This window comes from Larimichthys crocea, chromosome XXIV (genome assembly GCF_000972845.2).
Source record: "Larimichthys crocea isolate SSNF chromosome XXIV, L_crocea_2.0, whole genome shotgun sequence".
NCBI lineage: Eukaryota > Metazoa > Chordata > Actinopteri > Sciaenidae > Larimichthys > Larimichthys crocea.
The window spans coordinates 4711930-4733162 of record NC_040034.1 but is presented as its reverse complement, the minus strand read 5'-3'; the positions used below and the strand labels follow the sequence as shown (position 1 = coordinate 4733162).

At 45.3% G+C, this 21233-nt stretch overlaps 1 protein-coding gene across 2 annotated transcripts in view; it reads right to left on the bottom strand.

Moving 5' to 3' along the window:
* Positions 1–21233, bottom strand: part of atrn (attractin) — a 104093-nt gene that overhangs the window by 18612 nt on the left and 64248 nt on the right. For both annotated transcript variants that reach the window (XM_027274792.1, XM_027274791.1), the window contains exon 26: positions 18794–18872. In XM_027274792.1, the coding sequence (XP_027130593.1) occupies positions 18794–18872 (79 nt within the window). The remainder of the gene's footprint in view (positions 1–18793; positions 18873–21233) is intronic.

The following is a 21233-nucleotide window of genomic DNA, read 5'->3' as shown; positions in this document are numbered from 1 at the left end:
AAAGCTCTCACATCAAACACAAAGAATCCGGAGCATTCATGACGAGCTGCAGCTATAAATAGAAAGAATTCGATGCATAACGGCAGAACAACAACAGCCATGAAGTATGAATGAGTCCAAACACAATGTGTTGTTAGCACAGAATGAAGCATGCCCAGGCTGATGTCTTCATGCTGTACGGTCTTTGTGCCACCGCGGCATTCATCACGCAGAAACAAATGAAAACACAAATGAGCAACTTGTTGTGCCGAGTCCCGATTTGTCATGATTGGAAACCCCACAGTGTGAAGCATGCGAGAGCCAAAACATGAGGACTGCTGGGGTGTGGCAACGCCCCACACTCAGCACTCTGCCATCCTGCACTGCGTCTGGTTTCCTCAGTTCCCGACTCAAATCTCAATCTATCAACACCGACTCCTCAGCACTAATCAAATCTCTGACTTTCTGGCCAACCAACCGAAGCCAAAACTCAATACTCCTGCTACGAATCAGGTTTCAGGATAATGAACTTAAACTCATTATGAACTTAAAGAAGTTCTGGCAGAATCAACCTCGTTCATAATGACGCAACAGGCCGAGCCGGGCAGCAGCCTCAGTCTGGATGTACGCCCAGCGTGCAGGAGAGGATCTGCATGCAGGCGACATCCTTTTTCATGAGCGCAGCTCCGTGAACGGCACAAAGCAACAGAATTGATTTAGTGGATAAAGAGCAGATGGAGGAGCACCTGAATGTTGCAGTAAACAAACTTTAGAGATTCAGCCTCCCTCCCTGCAGACAGCCGGCTCTCTTGTCTAACATACAGCTAACCTTTGTTCCCACACTGACATTTGGCTCAACTCATATGCTAATTTTTTGACAGGTTAACAATTATTTCTACTGTGCAACCCTGTGCCATCTACAATCCATTATGTATCTATTATGCATCTGTTTTGTATTCATGTCGGTGTGACAGCAGGGATAAAAGTTGATCTGCAAGTTTCATCAACGTGGGCTGAAAACATTTTACTTTCAAATTAGAATAAAAGATGAGACTGAATGTATGCTTTAAAAACAGAAAAGACGACACGACTGCTGACAAATGTGTTTGTGTGTTTTTCACCTTCATCTTCTGAAATATTCTGAATTTTTCAGATCTTATAATTTACCTTGACTGAGAGGCAGAACGAGCCGCAAACACGTAACTAAACACGCAACGTGTTATCTAACTGTGCAAACCAGGATGCCACTGAATCTGTCTGTGCGGAGATTGGCGTTGGGCAGGTAGCGTCTATCAAAGCTTCAACAACCGTCTCCTGCCACTGGAAAAGAGTTGATGAGGCCGAACAAACATTTAAAGGACTGGTCACATCGGCACCATCTACTGCAACAGAGAGCCAGAAGTAAGCCGCCTGCCCCTTCTATCGCTGTTTCAAAGGAAATGTATTATTTTTCCTTTTTGAGAATCCGGACTTATTCCTTTTGATTATGATGTTTTACCTGCAGAACCGCCTTCTGAGGTCTGGGCCACAAAAGTCCAACAGGACAACAAACAAGCAGTCAGACGATCAAACAAGTTGTAAACAGGCATGCTGCTGCTTCCCCTCGAGTAGAAATGAGGTCGGTGATTGAAATTTTACTGTGGCTGACAAGGATCCTGGCAAAAGGTGCAGCAGAAAAGTCCAATACTGAATGTTTGCCATCAAACTGCAATGCACTGCACAGTTCATAGGTCGGTTTCTCTCAATCCTCAGTCCTCCTCTCTAACGTATGGACAGCTATCATCAGCTTACGGAGGTGTAAGAATTCTCAGGACAACTGTCTTGCACCCCAAAGATAACCAGACGCCAGAGGAGGTACACTGCAAATCGCCTACTTCTTAAATTAGCTTTTGGTTTTCTGCAGGGTAGTGTGTGTGTGTGTGTCTGCAGCAGAGCCAACTGTGCATATATAAATCTAATTATAAGACGTGTGCATAGATGTAGATATGAGCATGCATTAACACATATGGATGCGGGCAGGTGGTTTGGAGACACCTGCACATGAGCAGTCATGTGTTTTCAGAAAGGCAAATTAATTTTCTCAGAGTGGAAAAATAAAAGGACGTGAAGGAACGAGCCTGCGGGGAAAAATCTGAACGTCATAATAAATACATTCACAGACATGCACGGTGAGCATGTGTGAAGCACTCAACTATTTATTAGATCATTAATATACGTTGTGTAGTTTCAGCTTCATTGATTCTGGATATATTTGACCTTCTTTGAGATCTTTGTTTAGGCTTCGATCTCTTCACTAGCAAGCTGCTAACTCTGTTCTTCTGACACTGGTGCTGAGCAGGTCGCACATGGCGGGTTTATCAGCTGAAACAGCATCTTGATGCTGAGAGCAGCAGGACTGAACTCCAACAGCAAAGCTGTGACGTATACAACGAGCAAAACGACGAGCGAGAGCGAGAAAACGCTCTGACATGCAGATTCAGCTGATAATTTCAAACACATCTTGTAAAGTGCTTGTTAAATATATAAAATATTGATTATGGTAGCTATAAAAACATATAGGGATTGATAAATAATGACAGTAATTAGCTGCATCTTCATTCACCCACGCCTGCTTTCACTCTCCTGCACACAGACTCACAGAAGCTGTTTGAGCATTCTCAAAGTGAGCAGCGGTGTGCCAAAGAGATGGAGTGCGTCAGCAGAGCGGAGGGGAGGGAAGGAGGGAGGAGAGGAGAGGAGGAAGGGAGGGAGGAAAGAAGCAAGATGCAGGAAAGAAACAGAAGACGAAAGAAAATGAGAATAAAGAGAATTATGGGGGGAAAAAAATCAGCAAAGAGAAAGAAGAGGGAGCAGAGAGAAAGACAAATGCGTTCAAAGAGTTTGCCCCTGGGAAGAAGGGATGCAGCGGCAGATCGCCTGGGCGTGGAGAACACACACACACTCTGCACACACACACACACACACACACACACACACACACACACACACACACACACACTCTGCACTACATCACAGCGTTTATTTATTGATGCGTCTGTTTAAAAATGCTGTCGGTGGGAGAGCTCTCAATCATACTTCTGCATCACTGAAGGAAAACTGCAGAGTGAGATGCATGGAGGGAGGGAGGAGGGAGGGAATCTTTGTCTGTGAAGCCACGTTAGCTGCTTGCTGCTTCGCCTGCTTCATCTTTCCATCTCTCCGGCGATGAGGACGCACACTGTGAATACTGACAAGGGAGAAGGCTTTGATCCCTCCCTCTCTCCCTTTCCTTTTTGTCTCTCCTCCTCTTTTTTCTACCTCCATCACTCCCCAGCTCTGCCTCTTCCTCACCGCTGGCCTCCTGCTGTCTGTGCCATACACCTCTGCACCTGTCTCACCTCGCCCACAATGCTAATCCATTCTCCATCAAAGAGGAGCACACACAGAAAATAAAACATTGAAAAGTAAAGAAACTTTTGAAAAGCCGAAGTGGAGAGAAGGTGGTCGGATTCAGTGGAAGAGCATTTAACCGATCGACAGAGCGACGGCTCGCCGACAGCAGCTCCGTCTGAGGAGCCAAGGTGTCGAAAAATGTGTCTTTCCTCCTGATGGAGTGAACTGTGGTGTGAGGTGAGAGCCCTTAGAAACACAAAGTATCAAGTACAAGGAGTCAGAGTTTGACATCTGATAGCTTTCAAGTGAAATCCAGCATGAGGAGCCGAGCAAACCTAACGTGATAAATGAAGCTCCGTGACGTGCACTTGTTTCAAACGTCAGTCCTCATACTCACTAACAGCAGATCAAATCACAATCATCATCACGTGTTTCTATGTAATACTCTGTCCATAACCGCCACTGTGTTAGTCCGACTTGTCATTTGTGGTTTTAAATTCAGTTCTATGTTGGTGCAGTTTAAAACGTCTGTGTATGGCAGTAACAGCTGAGGAAGAAGATATTAAAAGGACATGAAGTTGAGGCGTTGATAAAAGTCAAAGTGGCAGTTAAACTCAAAGTGCTGAAAGGAGTTTATGTTTTAGTTTAAGAGGCAGCAATGATGGAAAGAGAAGTATCAGATGAAATCAATGATTTAACACGAGGCCGAGTGTCGGCTGGAGAAACCAGAACTGACGGCGGCTCACTCGCTTGTTCTGCAGCTTTAGATTTAGAAGTTTATCACTCATTAACTTTGCAACATCAGCTGACAAAATGTTTGCAAGGTCCAGAATGAACCAGCAACCTCAATATGAAAGAGTCAGAGAGTTTCATGATCGTTATGTAACTTTGAAAGCTAACGATAAGAGATAAGAGACCAAAAACATCTACCATCTCAGATCTCAGAGTATTATTGAGCTGCAGAAAAATAAAACTGGTGTGATCCTGGTAGGTAAATCTAACAGGTAAATCTCTTAAGGTAAATCTCTTAAGGGCAGCACCGGGCTTGTTGTGACACCTGTGGCACAGCAGACACTGTACAGAGGAGGAAGCAGCTGACGTACAGGAGGAAAGAAACAGGACAGCGACACACACACGGTGCAGACATGAAAATACGCCCGAGCGTATTTCACGAAGCCGTGGCATGCTCGTTCTTCAGAACGGCTGCAGGAACAGGAACGTCAACCTGTGTGTTCGTTTGTTGTGAACGAACCAGAAACAGCGAGTTTAAGTTGGAGGAAACAGAGCTGTTTGACTTTAGAGGGACACAAGAAGTGAAGTCAGGTAATTGGAAGGTTAGAACAAAGATGGGTGAGATAAGTCGGATGAATAAAAGTAAAAGAAAGTGAAGGCAGGCTGAGGCGAGATAAAACAGAATCAAGAAGTACAGGAGCGCTGCTTTGACAGCTGTTCTGAGCTCATGATGAGCACGAACCAGCACCATGATCGATGGGTGGGGTGTGTGGAGGGTGGAGGCCAAACGGGGGTCACCACAGTGCAAACCAGCCTGCTTATTGTGAACAAGAAGACACTGGCACTGATCCAGATTCTAATTATTCGCACCATCTCTGGAGAATTAAGATTAGGAGGGTTTAGAAGTGTCCCGGGAACTCTGAGACAAAGAAAATAACACAACCACACACACACACACACACACACAGCTAATTTGACAGTTTGTTCACAGACACACACACGTTGACGTTACCGCTTCATGCCGGTTATTTCCGTTTAAATCCAAAGTTAACGTTTGCTGCACAGTTGGCATGAGCTCGTCCTCTAACACTGTTGCAGTGGAAACCGGCTGCCAGTGCTGCAGTGACTCCCAATTCTTTTTCATCAGATTCTGATGAATCCGCATCCTGTCAGGTCCGCGGAGACCCTTGTTAACTCCACCATGCGGAGGATACCATTAACAAGAGCTTCCCTTTATGGAGGATGCACATTTCCTGGGCTTCCTGTGTGAGTGACCTTCAGTGCTGGCTGCCTGCTCCTCTCCCCTCTCTTCTCTCTCGTCATCTTAACCCCCCTCTCTTCACCTCTCACTTCAGGATTGATCACCTCAGAAGTAGGCCTTTTGTTCTGTGCGGTGGTGCAGCGAGCGCTGACCTCAGGAGAGCGGAGGAGATGGAAGGCAGCTCTCACAGAATCTTAAAGCATCTCGCTCTAGTTAATCTACAGGGGCCTCACAGCACTTTAAAGAACACAGTTGATGTTGCTGCCTTTGGACAGAGAAAACACATCTCCCGCTCGCGTCTGCTCGCCTCCCTTCATTTGCATCATAATCTGGAGCTGACACAAAGTCGATAACTTCCTCGCTGGAATATTAATCACGGTCGGATTAACTACCAGCTCACTAATAAAAATGAATTGCAATTACAATATTTTATTGACTGAAGGCCTTAAAAAGTTGAATTTCAAACTGTTTTGAGTTTCATTAAAACTTGTTTTAGTGTGGACTTTATGGCTCGCATGCTCTGAATTTCATTAGCGGTTTCAAGGGAGAGTTTTACTGTTCGATCAACTAAATGCTGCTGCACAGGACTTTGTGAAATTTGTCTTTAAATGATAATTCAAGCATTTTATACAGCTAAATCCTGCAGAGAATTAGTGCAGCGCTGCTTTTAATGGACAGCTTTTAGAGTTATGAGCAAATGAAATACAGCATTTAATAAAACGTCGCTCTGAATGAGTGAACGTGTGTAAGCCTGATCCTGTGATAATATATTCCCTGATAATCTAACACATCGTTACATTACAGGGATGATCAAATGATCATAAAATGTCAGGAGATGTTATTGTATGAGCTGTATTAGCATGTTTTATCACTCGAGCTCTGACCCATTTTAACAAAGGAGGTGAGTCTGAGACTTCCACGTCACACCCAGGCCACCCGGCAGCGAGCTGCAGGGAGTCTCACACCCGGGAAGCTGCTGAAGGCGCCTCTGACGTCCTCTCCAGGGGAGCGACAGAACAGAAGGAGTGTCAGGAAAGGTGGCATGAGCGTGGGCGGGCCGAGCAGACAGAGCCGGCTGAGGTCACCTTGACCGATCCATCTCCCACCTCCAGCAGGGAGGGAGACCGAAGCAGCAAGGCGGGGGGAGAGAATCTGTTTCCTCCTACCTAACAGCACTGCAGAGGGTGAGGTAAGGTGAGGGCTCCCCCTCTCCGATCTCTCGTCTGCAGCCACAGCTGGATTGGTGACAGGAGAAACGTCCTGACAGCTGAGAGAAGCTCTAATGAACCTTCATGTTTAATGAGCGGCACTGTTGTTTCGTTATATCTGAAGTCAGTCTTTGATTCCTTCCTTTTATTTTCTGTGAGCAGACGAAGGATCAACCCCTGCAGCAGAATGAGCTCTTTAATGAAAAGTAAACTCATCTCCTGCATAGGTCTTAACATTTCGACAGCCACGTGGCATTCTGTGGCACTGTCAGTCGCAGAGAAGAGTTTGTGTTTCAAAGAGGAAGGCTATTTCTGTAATGTGCTCTCACCACAGAGCCAAGAAAACTGACCATTTTAACCCATAAGTGACAGTTACAAAGTGCTGGGGATGTCCCCGACAGCGCCGTGTGTCCCGGGTTAAAATTCATAAATAATGGAATCCCAGTCCCAGTACGGTACGCTGTACTGTACCACTGAGCCACAAGGACGAGCACTGGCTCAACAGTCTGCCTTCAAGGGTGCAATCATTCTTACTGAGGGCGGCCAGAGTTCAATCCATTTTCAAGGGTACAGAGTGGTAACAGTGATCCACCTCCATCTTCAGGAAACAAAAGAAGGTTCAAGAATGCTGCGTTTACTGGAAAGACGAGTGTAGTTTAACGAATTTACGACCTCGAAGCGAGCGTCAAAAGACCCGGAAAGTTGCATTCAGTTGAAGTCCACGATGACATCCGTCTGTCCTGACAAGAGGGACACAAAGCAAAAACACAAACTGCAGCTGGATTTATTTTACCGCCCGTCCCCAAAGACTGCAGGCAGGAGGCTGCACTGGAATATCAACCTTTTAAACTACAGAGCAGGCAGATTCTGACTCCAATTAAATGCAGAAATCCCTTAAACCATGTTATCGACCAGGCCAATGAGATTAAAGGGGTGAAGCTGATATGTCAGTCTAAGGGACGTGACGGACAGGCGCTGTGCAAAGCTCTTTTACCCTGTAACCATCCACTACACCGTGAGCTCACCTCTGCTACCTTCCTCAGCACTGTCATCACAATACTTGGAACTGATGTTTATTGGATTTTTAAAGCTCTGCTTCTTTATCATTTGTTGCTCCCTTTGTACATTGTTCTATTTTTTTTACTGAGTGTTTGTGCTGATGATAAAAACGGAGCAGAGTGTTAAAAATTACTGGATGTCCCCAGGCTGTGTTAGTCCTAAGCAAATGAGGCTAAGATAAGGTTTAGTGGGATCAAACTCGTCTGTGCTCGGTGTTATTCTGAAGTCTGATCACGTCTGCAGACCGTGAACAGGGAAACACGCTCCCCCCGCACTGCTAACCCTGGTGTCACATTAGATAAGTAGACATGTTGCTGAAACTCTAGATTTCTTTTTTGGTAAATCACAAGTTAAATATAAATGGTCATGAAGAATCCATGCAGGCTTTCTTAGTGGGGTTTAGCAGCCTTCACCTGGAGGAGGCAGACAGCTACATTATGTTCATCGATTTCCCCACAAATGGAGCCTTGCAAAGGTTATGCCGTATGTAAACTCGACAGTCACCTGCTCCATACATCAATGACACAGGAACTCACTGACCTCTTTAGCAGCCTCCATTGCTGCTTTTGAGCAAACAGTCCCTCCTCGTCACGTCACGACACACGGCATTAAACGAAGCTCACGTCAAAGCGGTCAGCAGTTCACCACAGGACGCTGATTGGTTCGACACAAACATGCGGCTTGAAGTCGGCGAGATGGACTCGAGTTACGGTCTCTCCTCCCATCGATTAAATCACTTTACAACAGTGAATGATCCAAAACAGGCAGGTTAAGTTCGAGTTGACCTGTCTCACCATGCTCACCATCTACAAACGTCTCCTGGGGTTTCACCACATGCTGCGTTTTTTGTGATTATTAATAATTGCGGGCTATGTTTGATCTCTCAGATCTTTCATTGCCTTTCTTTCAGAAATCCTCGGAGGCTGATGCTTCTGTTTTTAGGGCCGTAAACTGTGGACGATCCTCCCTTTGGATCTTAGAACAGCAAACTCCCTCGGTATTTTTAAATGAAAGACTCGTCTTTTTAATTTGGGGTAATGCAACCTTGTTATGTTTGGTAATCAGTTTATTCGGTCTACACTTTTAGTATCTTGTAAAGCCCTTCAGGCTGAATCTTTGCACGAGAGGAGCTTTACACAGAAAGTTGTTGAATGTCAGTGTGTAGCATCTATAAATGCCATCGCTCTGCTTGTGTGGACACGAGAATGAAGCCTCAAATAGCAGCGCTGACTGTCGTGGCACTGATATTGGATTTTATTTAGACTGAACTGCAGGCGATGGCGGCGCTGCAGTTTGTCGACACTTCCTTTATTTCTTAGTGTAGCTATCTCTATAACTCCTACTTGTAATTAGGTTGTCATGAATGGATTTTCCCACACGCTGAGTTCAGTTTGGTTATATTGGTCATCTCTTCATCCATTCGGCCTATCAGGTTTAGGTGCCACTATCAGGGGATGCACACAGATATTCAGCCTCTGGATTGTGTTGGCAAGCAGAAGTGGAGAGGCACGGAGCCACGGGGTATTCCCACGATTGTAAAAATCGAACGTATCAGGATCGTTGGAGGATCATGGAGAAGTGCTTCGTAAGGGGGTAACCGCTGCAAAGTAAAGGTGGAAAGATTGTCTTTTCTTCTCCTCCCTGCTCATGTGTGAACTGCCTTCACATGCAGCCATCTGCTTCTGGGACTGGAGTGTGCAGGGTGGGAGCAGACACGCTGGTGTGAGGATCCTCCTTATCATTATGGATGACTCTGGAAACTAATTTGATGGGGAGCCCTACGTGCTCGCTGATATCTTCATTGTATTCCAGGACTCTGCTTATTCAGGATACCGCTGCCAATCTCTCCCACTCTGCTGTGCTGCTTTCACACTGAACCATCTGCTGCAGGAGTCGCTGCATGCACGAGTCGATGAGAGTGTGAGTGAAGTCGGTGAATGTTTAATGCCCGTCTGAAAGCACTGGCCTGTGTGATTGTGTTTATGGGAATAAGTTGCTGTGAATGCTTCTGAAGATGTCACTTCACCTCCGTGCCTGCTCATTCCCATCACTGTGTTCTCACAGCTCAGCTCAGTTCACATTCCTGCTTTCAGCTTTGTAAAATATCCAGATTTGTTCTGCTGTGAGGCCGAGACATTTTCTGAATATTGAGTATCCCATTTTGAGCATTGGATTTTCCATCCCTGCGCGCTCTTTTTATCAGCAAATAGCAATGTAATAAACATTCAGGTCGCAGGATTCTCATTACAGCCCATACTGACCGGCACCTCACGCAGGTTTCATGTCCATGGAGCAAAATGAAATTCCACCTGGCATGGCTGCAAGTTGGCGACGTGTTGGTGGCTGCACGGCGGCCGCAGCTCCCGTTCTAGACAAGAACGAGCTCGGAGGATACGCAGCGGGTCTATTCTTGAAAGATGCCGTGATCACATACGTCAAGCAGAGAGAATCCAGACGATTTTCAAAATAAAACACCCTGTGCACATGTAAAAACAGTTCAACACTGCAGCCTGCTTACCTGTGGAGGAAGCGCTTCACATCAACTGAATGAAAACTTTACAGAATCTTTAGTTTTAGTGATTTATCAGGAGGGTTACGTACAAATATTAGTCAAAAGCTGAGCCACACTGGATTTGATGAGGGATGTGATGTGAGTTGGAATGATCCTGGTGGCTCTTTAATTAACAATATTCCAATAATACCAAATTAATCTGGGAAACTTGGAACTTCCTCCGCTTCCTGTTGAGTCAGTACTGAGCATGGAGCATAACGAGGTTTATTCATTTGTACTGTCTGACATTAAACGACATCCTTAATAAAATCTAATGAATTATGTCCTATTTTATTATAATTTTAAATCCATTATGTATTCATCATCATGAATATCATATTATTCATCAATTTTACATCAGCCCCTGATTTTATCATTATTGTTGATTATTGCGTTGCCAACATTAGTCACAGCACAACGATTTGAAATCCCACTGAGGGGCCTTTGTGGTTAAATAAAGTTCTACTGAAGGTTTCTGTGTGTGCATTAGTTCATACTTGAAGAGAAGGACGTGCACGTGTTTATGCACACGTGCTGCCGAGCAGCAGGAACAGTCTGCACCGCTGAAACCTGCGGACAGGGTCAGCGACGGTACGGGTCAGAGGTCTCTCATCAGCGGAGGTGGGCGGACAGGCGAGGAGAGGACGGCACGAGACGAGGAGGCTCAGTGACACGGCCGTCCGCCCTCACGAACGCGAGGGTCAGCGGTTTGCGGCAGCGTGGGGTGCGAACACAAGGACGCAGCCGTGCAACCGCTCAACAACTTTATCGGCAGTTTTGATTCATCCTCGCGCTCTGAATGAGACGACAGCAAAAGTTCCTGCAGGAGCCATACGTTCACATTTAATTTATTCATCTGTGCATCAGCCGGTGAAGAGGATTCTACTACACTACATTATTATGCAGATTTGTTCCAACACTCAGTCTATTGTGAACTGAAGAGCGTGCACAAACCTCCAAACAAACATCTCCCAGAGGATTGTGGGTGGTGTAGGTATCTGTACTCCACCTTAATTACTGAAATTCCATTTTGCTAATGAAAACTTGGCATATACATGATGTGGAGGGGGTTACACAATCCTTCATAGAAGCCTCAAGGATTTTAATACTTGAAACTTTTTCCAGTGATGCTAAATAAGTGTTAATCAGAGGCTTTGTAGGTGGTTCAGTGGTGTAATTAAATGTTCACATGCATAAATGTATAAGTGCGTAATTAGCTAAAGCTCACAGCTCAAATAGAACTGGACTGATCAGCTGGACAAACTTAGAAAAATCTGTTAACATCTAAACTTGCTTGTACATCCTGAACTGTGCGACACTGCATTGTGCTCTTTACTGCAGGTGAACTGGCAGGTTAATGCACTTAATGTAAGGGAAGCCAGTGAACAGTCGTACATCAGACAGCGGATCGGCCTCAGATCTCTCCTCTGATCTGCTCCCATTCTTCAGAAACTTGTATCATCAAAAGGAGACTGAGACGGTGGCGGTTCATTCCCTGGGAGTGTGTGTGTGTGTGTGTGTGTGTTCTCTGCACATCACTTCATTAACACCCTGAGCTGTGTAACATTTGATCAGAGAGAGAGAAAAATAGAAGTTTACACATCACAGGCCATCGAGCAGCTTTCCACTCATTTTATGACATAGCATGTATTTCTAAAGGAGGCCTGAGCCCGACACCTCGGCTGCTGAGGCTCTCAGTGAGAGGAGGGGGTGGTGGGGGCAAAGGAGGGCAGCTTAATGGGGTAATAAATATGTGAGGGTATCTGGAGACCCCCCCTCTCTACAGCACAGTTAATCATGTGGGACGCCGCCGCGCCGATCAGGGACATTATCACATTCTGCATTCCTGTCAATACCTCAGGGAGCAATATGTGTCTAATAGACGTCGAGTTAGAGGTGATTTATCTCCGCGTTAGGGCAACGATGGATGTTGGATAAATACGCGCGCTGTCATCATGAGGGGATTTTTGTATAGTTACAGTAAAGAAGCAGGGAGAAGAGATGACAGTGAAGAAGACTGTGAAAACATCAAAGGCGTTCAAAGAAAGATGAATAAATACACATGACTCAACCGTTACGAGTCCAGGTGCTTAAAATTCACTCTGGCCTCAAATCGGTGCAACAATCGAGAGAAACGAGGAAGACTTTCTGTCCTAAGGCAACAAAGTGTCTGTTAAAGAGGCGCCATTATTACAGTATTTTGCATCATGATATATTATCGTGCCACTGGATGCCTCTGCTGGATCACTGCTCTAATTAGCTGGTTGGCTCATCTCTATTCAAAATGCATTCTATCATTTGTTGCAGGCGTCCGTGAGCTGTGAGCCTGAAACCTGTCGGTGCTGCTGTAATTGTTGGCTGCTGATGAGAGAAAGTTACACTCCTCTTCCTAAAGATGAACTATATTTGACAGAAATACAAAAGTCAAACTAAAAGAACATATAAAAGACATTATTACAGTATATCCGCTCCCAGCAGCAGCAGCAGCCTGAGACCTTCTGTCCTCAGCTGCAGGAATAATCACACGGCACCGACAGCGGTCCAGTTACAGTGCGGCTCATTCTCTTAAAAGGCCCGGGCCTTCCACGGAACAAAATGTCTGCAGGAGTCAGGCCTGTCTGCTGCCATCTGGCAGATCCAGCTCCTTCAAAGGAATCGCCGGATCTCAAAGGAAGTCTTTGATTTAACACACACACACACACGCACACGCACACACACAGCTATGCATACAGATGCAAACACACACACGATGAAAAAAAAAACATGCACCTGAACACTTGCATGCAAACGAGCACGCAGACCAACAGGTGGGCTGCTGGTTCTTCCAGTCTCAGCAGGTGCAGAACTTCAAACAGTCAGAAACTTATTTTTACTCTGAGCTCGAATTTTACAAAACCCGAAAATAAGAGAGTGCAACTGTTTACAGGATTCAGCGGTACACTGTGTGCATTGTACCTGAAACCACATGAAACCACAATGAATGAGAAGCGGAGGCCAGTCTGTCAATATATAGATTACAAATTCATAGTTATGTACTCGCAGTCAAAGCATGAGTCAGCTCGTCTTAGTGGAAAAGTTCAAGTTAAATACTGTTTTTCAGCACAATGATGTTATATATTTATTAACAGAATAAATTATGCCTGGTTGAAAAACTTGGAGCCACGTCGCTGCAGAGTTTCTTTAAAACCAGCTCACAGGTTATTCAGGGCAGCAGTGACGGCAGTGCAGGTTTAAACTCCTTAAAATCAGAAACGTACCGGGCTCAAGGCCTCAGCCTCAAATTCCTGTGAACCTGCGATGATCACATAAAATGCAATGGCCACCATTTCCCACTGCACTGGGCCTAAGTCAGGTGAACGTTGGCATAATTAGCTGCAAATGTATGTCACTGTACGGCTGATGCAAGCACAGGGTAACACGGAGGAGGCAGGGATGGATGTGGGAGCGAAGCCTGGAGGGACAGCGCTGAAAAGAACAGAAGGGTCCCGGTGTCGAAGACGCAGACGGCTGGAACAAGAGAGTCGACCTCGTGGAAAAACATGATTAGCTTTCCGTTTGCCAGAAACGATGTGTCACGTTGCGTTAACATGCACATGTGTGTGTACGAAGGCAGCTCGCGATACGTGTGAACGAGTAGGTCGAGGTAATCACAGTTAAAACTGAAACTAGACGAGTTCCTTCGCAGGATTTTCCAGGCCCGTTTGGTGATTTGTGATGTTGTTGGGTCGTGTTGTGTTTTCAAGTAATGGGGAAATCTTGCAGCAGTGAACAGACGATGAAAAATGTCCTTATGCATACAGAGAAGTGTTCAGGGAGGGATGCTGCTGCTGAGTATTTCTAAAGGAGTCACGGCCCTAACTCAATTTGACATCTGTGATAGGAAGTGCTCACTATTTAACTAATATTATATCTGCTTTCTCCCACCCATCCAGAACCTTTCACAAGTTTGGCCCTGGGCTAGAATCCAGGTTTTTATGTCTTGGTGGGTTTGCAGATAGATAGACTGCACAGACTGTTCATTTCCCAGAAACTCCTTAATCATTAGTTTTACAATGAAATAAAAATGTAAATGGAGCTACTATTGATTTTTCCTCCTGATTTTTGGACACTACTTCCTTGGGCAACAGTTCCAAAACTGGAATTAATGTCGACTTCCAAAACGAGGGTCAAATTAAAGAGTTACGACTTTCATTATGAAGGACAAGAAGTCACGGACAGCATCGTCTGTGTTTGAGTGCAGCTGGCTCTCACGATTCTTACAGAAAGGCTGGGTCATTACGTTTCCACACGCTGCTCTGAACTGTAGGTGGCAACCTGATGTGCTTAAATCTGCTCGATGAATTGGTTTGCCGATATCGTCTCTGTGTGAAACCGATCTTCACCTTCGTGTTTCAGACCGTGGCATGAAAACGTAACTTTGAGAGGATTAAACCAAATTCTTTGAGAAACGGACGTAAGCCGGCTGTGGCAGGAGTCTCACAGCACCTCTGATTCTGATTGGCAGATATTTCTACATCTATATCCAGCTGGCTTGTGCTATGCTTGGGATTCTTCACCCGGCGTATCAGTCAGGGCACCATCGTGACTGTGTTAGGGCATTTTATATGTGATGCAACAACTCAAGTTTAGTCTGAAAGTTCTTAAGTACAGAACAGGTATGTATGAAGTTTAGTCTTTGGAAACAGGTACGTTGCATCATCTTGTCCGTGCCTCAGTGTAACAAAACGCCCGATACAGGAGACCTGAAGTTTAACGCAAACGTCATTAAAGCTTCAAGCACACTGACGTAAAATGTTAATTTGTGTATTTCCAATTTAGGACTTGCTAGAATAAAAGTATAATTTAAATCTTGACTGTCTGCTCTTCATGAGCACTTCAGGGGCGACCGAGCGGATGAAAGGCATTTTTAGCAAAGCCTGATGTCCTAGAAAAGCTTTTCCACGTGTTGTTGGGGAGTTTATTATTGACCCCACAGTTCCATGTAGCCCCTGGTCCTCTTCACAAAGGTCCAGTGCTAATTTTGTTTAAAGGTCAGCCTGTCGAGGGCCCAGCTGGACGACTGTGGCTGTGTGATGGTGAGAGGACGGAGTGGAAGCAGGTGAGAGATGTTAAGAGGCATCCACAGGTGAGGATGACGACGGCACTCAGGTGACGTTACACTTCAGCCTGTGTGCCGAGTGTAAAAAGCCTCGAGCAAAAGTTCCCATTAAACATTAGTGACACTTCAACATGCACACAATCTGAAGATGACTGAAGAAACACTCCGAGCATTCAGACAGTCTGCTAGTTAGCCAGTTAGCAGCATCCAGATGTCACTGCCAGTCGCAGCACGCTGTCACTTTCAGTCAGTCACACGTCCAGGCTACAAAATAAAACGCCGTCACACTTTCTTGGACAATGACTTTGAAAAAAATCGGAGCAAATGTATTGTGGCGGCTGTCATCTTAGGAGGCATAAACCAATCACAGCGGAGCTCTGTCAGCACTGTGTGTGTGTGTGTGTGTGTGTGTGTGTGTGTGTGTGTGTGTGTGTGTGTTCATGTCACAGAAGCTTCAAACCTGCAGCGCATCACAACATATTTTAGAAGCTTGTGTCCTGATGTGCAGGCTGGATACAGATACTCGACGTATCGGAGAATACGAATCAATAAATCAATTCATATTTCTACTTGATTCTGATTTTGATCTGTGAAATCAGGCGGTCACTGTCGTTGTCGACCTCCTGTGGACCGTGCAGAGCGTCCAAAACATTATTGACACTGAGGTTATTGTCACTCAGTGCTGTGCAATACGAGCGGTTAATTATGATCTCTGCACTGCAGCAATGTTCTTTAAGTGGCTGACACCTGTCGAGTCGTTCTCATAGATCATGTCTGTATATCGTTAGCACTTTAGCTGTATTGAATGATTTAACAAACATAATAACAAAACCTTAAAATGAAGAAGGCAAGCAACGAGGAAAGCCACTGTGTGTCTGTCGTCTTACTAAAGGCTCACGTCCCGACCAGGGCGCTCCGCTCCGCTCATACAAACCGTCTAGTTGTACCCTCGCCTCGCAAAGCGAGGTCACTCTAAACTCTTCTCTGTGGTCGTCCCCAAATGGTGGAATGACCAACGGCTACTAGAACAGCAACATCCCTTTCTACCTTTAAAAACTTGTACAAACCTTTCTGTTTCCAGAATGCTTCCCTGCCTAACAACACTAACAAAACTAACAACTACTCTCAGCTTATGTCCTCCTCTGTAAGTCGCTTTGGATAAAAGCGTCTGCTAAATGTAATGTAATGTAATGTAATGCTGCTGTGCGGTGAATAATCTGAATTATAAGTGATTTATATATTATATCTTGAAAAAAAACCTCACAGCAATCAAGTCTGCAAGAAATAAAAGCATCCATTAGAGTCTGTCAGTGAACAAAGGTAAATAGACTGAGGCTTCATGCTCACAGTCTTTTAGTTTTTCAGATCTGTGCAGCATCCACACAGTGAACTGACACTTTGTCTGTTAAAGCTGAAGTCTGACGCCGTCTCATAAAGTCTGTCCGATATCAGGCCACAGCTGCTCGGCTCGAGTTTAAAGACAGGAAACAGATTTAACCTCAAGTGTTTCATCAATGTTCATTCTCAGACTTTTAAAATCCAGAATTCTTATGAACTACTGAAGGTAACCTCTAAAAAAAAAAAACATAATTTTTCATTGATTTTGCCTGTGAATGAGATTTGTAACAGGACTACATTCTACAAGGAGTCAATTTTCAGCATCAGAGAGAAGACAGTAAGTACGTGAGCGGTGATGTACATCACACACACCTCTATAGAATACACTATAAGGCTGGATTCAGACAGGATCCGGCGCTCCGACGAGAACGGAGGTCGATCTAGATCCAACTTTTGGGAAAACTGAGACCGACGTCATTCGCCACAAGCCAATCAGACACTCAGATCGGTCAAACCTCCACAGACAGCTTGAAATGTCTCAGACTGTCTCTGAGACTGTCTCTGAGACTGTCTCTGAGACTGTCCAGGTGGATTCATGGACTGAACTCTGATCATCTACCTGTGTGTGTTCTCACTTTGTTTATTTCATGTACCAGCTTCTAAATCTGAGTCTGACTCTCCATTTACATCGCAAAATATAATGACACGAAGAAGTTTAATTAGATTAGTGTCTGTTGGGTTGCTGTGGGTTGCTGTTGCACGCCCACAGCCACCTCAGCTCACCTCACCGCCACCGGACAACGCTGCTACGACGTGCTGCGATGCCTGATCCGTGTGAATGCACGCTAACACAGAACAAGCAGGTAACATGAAGAACATACTGTATGTGCATGACCGTTTAACTTTGGATGATTCATCTGGTTTGTCTCTTGACTTTGTGATTGGTCGTTATGTAAATGGCAGAGACACAGATCACAGATTGGGTCAATCCTAAATATAATTTGGTCTGTTGGACGTAGCTCTGCTCCGATCTGGGTCACTCGGTTCTGACAGAGTCTCTCGTAGATTGAATGATGAATTATTTGAGCGTTAGGATGAGAAATAATAATTTCACTGGATAAAAAGCAAATCTTAAAAATGTGAGTGATGCTTCCTTCGGCATCTGCTTCACAAGGCTTCAGCACAGAGCCACACCTCAGTGTGGTGATGAAGTTCATCTGTCTGTCTCCATCCACCATCATCTGAGTTCAGCATTTTTCTGCCTTTTCCATGCAAACGGCAGCATGACTAATTAATTAGTTTGCTAATGATGGATATCGGTTGGCGCTTTGGCACAGGAACACAGGAGGTTGTGTGTTCTAGCTCATATGTAACATACGTGCTTCTTTCTGACTGCAAAGACTCGGAACACGTGTTCGAAAGACGCCGTCTCCTCTCTGCAGGTTTTAATGATCTGCAGGTCTGTCAGGATGTTTGATGTGGATTATTGGATCAGCCACAGTCGCCGTCATTCACTGAGCCGTTAGACAACAGTAAGAAAGATTCAAACCAGTTTCAAACTTCACACACGTCAACAATCCTCGAGACATCGAGCCAACCTGCAATCACCAAACACGCACTCACAAACAGAACAGTAAAGACGATTCCAGCTTTTGTTGAACACATTTGGAGTTCTCGGCTTGCTTTACAGTTTTCCAGGGAGAGTAACGAGTAACAGCCCGAGGGCAGAAAATACACAAACATGTCTTTGTGCTTTTTTATTTGGACAAAGCTAATAATTCCTCACAGTCGTCAAATGAGTAATCAGAGCGCTCAGAGTTTATTCCATCCTGAGCGAGTCCCTATCCGCAAGAAGAAAAGTGTCCGTGGAAGTTTGAGGGTGGAAGTTGGATTCAGAGTAGAAAGAAAACATTTAAATGAAACTACAGACAGACGAGTTCCGGTTCATCAGCTCATATCACCACCTGCATAACACCATGCTGCAGCTCAGATGTGATGCATGTTGCAGCTTTGTATGACACATTTACTGAGGGCACCTCCAGTGTTTTTATCTTAATCTGCCTTTTTAAGCAGCGCTGACCAGAAACAGAAATCAGCAGCTCCACCATGAACACACAGTGAGTCCTCGTGGTTGTTAATTAACTACCAGAGTAGCCAAAATCAATATTTATCGTCAGCGTGAGCCTCGGACTTACCTCTCGTCGCCGTGACGCCCAGCAGCTTTGTTTGATCTTCCAAACCACGGCGGCCACCAGGAGGAGGGACAGGAAGCAGCTGTGTGCAGACGGACAGAAGAAGAAGAAGAAGAGATGAGTCAACATGAGGAACAGACTGATGACGGAGGAGAGGAAACGACAAGAGCAGGCTGGGGAACATTTGAGTTCATACATTTCATACATTTATCACTGAGCAGTGATTTTCTGTGTTTGGGTCTGACAGGCCGTGTCAGAGGACTCCAGCCCACATCGATGACCTCACGCCCTGTTCTGATACAAAAGTCACTTTGTCCCGTTCACGCCGTACATCTACAGCAACAAGGACAAAGTTCAGCAGTGGCTCAGGCTGCAGAATCTAAACGTCTCTGCAGTCACAGTACATAAAATAACTGAGGATGATGTCAGCGGTTCACAGGATACAAGCTGCATGTGTCAGACAGAGGAAGCAGCTGTCGAGCCGCGAGGCTCCACGAGGTTTTAAATGAGACACTTTCCTGCGTCAACGCATCACGTGCACGCCGCGTACGCCTCCATTCACCAACACACTTTAACTTCAAACCTTTTTATTATTGTATGAAGACGCTTTCTGGAGCCCTATTTAGTTCTGGATGATTCTCCTCCTCTGGGTTTTGACATTAAGCAGCACCTTTGTCATGTTGATGTGATTTTCTCCGCACTCTCTTCCTTTGGATGTGTGATTTTTTTTGGGAGCACTGTGGGATTTTTATTTCTGCTCGAGCACTTAATGGGTTTTTTCCCTCTCTACTCCATTTTCTGGTATTTTCCACATTTGCACAAATAAAATATACAAAGAATCAAAAAATCCTGAGTGCCTGAGTGATGAAGGTTGGAGTGTGTGTGTGTGTGTGTGTGTGTGTGTGTGTGTGTGTGTGTATCTCCTGCGATCTGAACTCCCTGACTGTCGAGCCTTTTGCTGATTTCCTGCCAGCGTTCCTGTGACTCTCTGGCCCAGGCTTCCTTTATATAAGCTCATGTCAGAGTTGGCAACTGGGATGCTGATAAGCGACGATTCAGCGGCGTGATGGCAAAACGCCTGAACAGCAGCGATCCAAACATCATGTCAGATTCTGCTCCATGAAAACAATCCGCTGTAAAAATAGACATTTGCACATTTAAGCTTTTTGTCATCGAGGACGGATCCAGAACTGAGCGCGCGTTATAATGTGGTTATTTAAAGTTTCACAGACCGCTGAGCCACACACACACACACACACACACACACACACACACACACAGGGTCTGAACAAAAGCACTTTGTCCCGTTCACGCCGTACATCTACAGCAACAAGGACAAAGTCAGCAGTGGCTCAGGCGGCAGAACTAAACGTCTCCGCAGTCACAGTAATATAAAAACTGAGGAGGATGCAGCGGTTCACAGATACAAGCTGCATGTGTCAGACAGAGGAAGCAGCTGTCGAGCCGCGAGGCTCCACGAGGTTTTAAATGAGAACTTCCCTGCGTCGACGCATCACGTGCACGCCGCGTACGCCTCCATTCACCAACACACTTTAACTTCAAACCTTTTATTATTGTATGAAACGCTTTCTGGAGCCGTATTTAGTTCGGGATGATCTCCTCCCGGGGTTTTGACATTAAGCAGCACCTTTGTCATGTTGATGTGATTTTCTCTGCATCTCTCCTTTCATGTGGTGATTTTTTTGGGAGCACTGTGGGATTTTTATTTCTGCTCGAGCACTTAATGGGTTTTTTCCCCTCTACTTCCATTTTCTGGTATTTTCCACATTGCACAAATAAAATATACAAAGAATCAAAAATCCTGAGTGCCTGAGTGAGGAAGGTTGGAGTGTGTGTTTGTGTGTGTCTGGTGTGTGTGTCTGTGTGTGTGTGTGTGTTCTCCATACACTTCCCCTGGCTGATTTCACACCTGCAGTTAGGAGGCTGTGAAGACGACGGCGAAGAGAACCACGAAAATAAAGACAAAGACAAAGACTGTGTGTGTGTGTGTGTGTGTGTGTGTGTGTGTGTGTGTGTGTGTGTGTGTGTGTGTGTGTGTGTGTGTGTGTGTGTGTGTGTGTGTGTGTGTGTATCTCCTGCGATCTGAACTCCCTGACTGTCGGAGCCTTTTGCTGATTCCCTGCCAGCGTTCCTGTGACTCTCTGGCCCAGGCTTCCTTTATATAAGCTCATGTCGAGTTGGCAACTGGGATGCTGATAAGCGACGATTCAGCGGCGTGATGGCAAAACGCCTGAACAGCAGCGATCCAAACATCATGTCAGATTCTGCTCCATGAAAACAATCCGCTGTAAAAATAGACATTTGCACATTTAAGCTTTTTGTCATCGAGGACGGCTCCAGAACTGAGCATGCGTTATAAGGTGGTATTTAAAGTTTCACAGACCGCTGAGCTACACACACACACAACAACACACACACACAA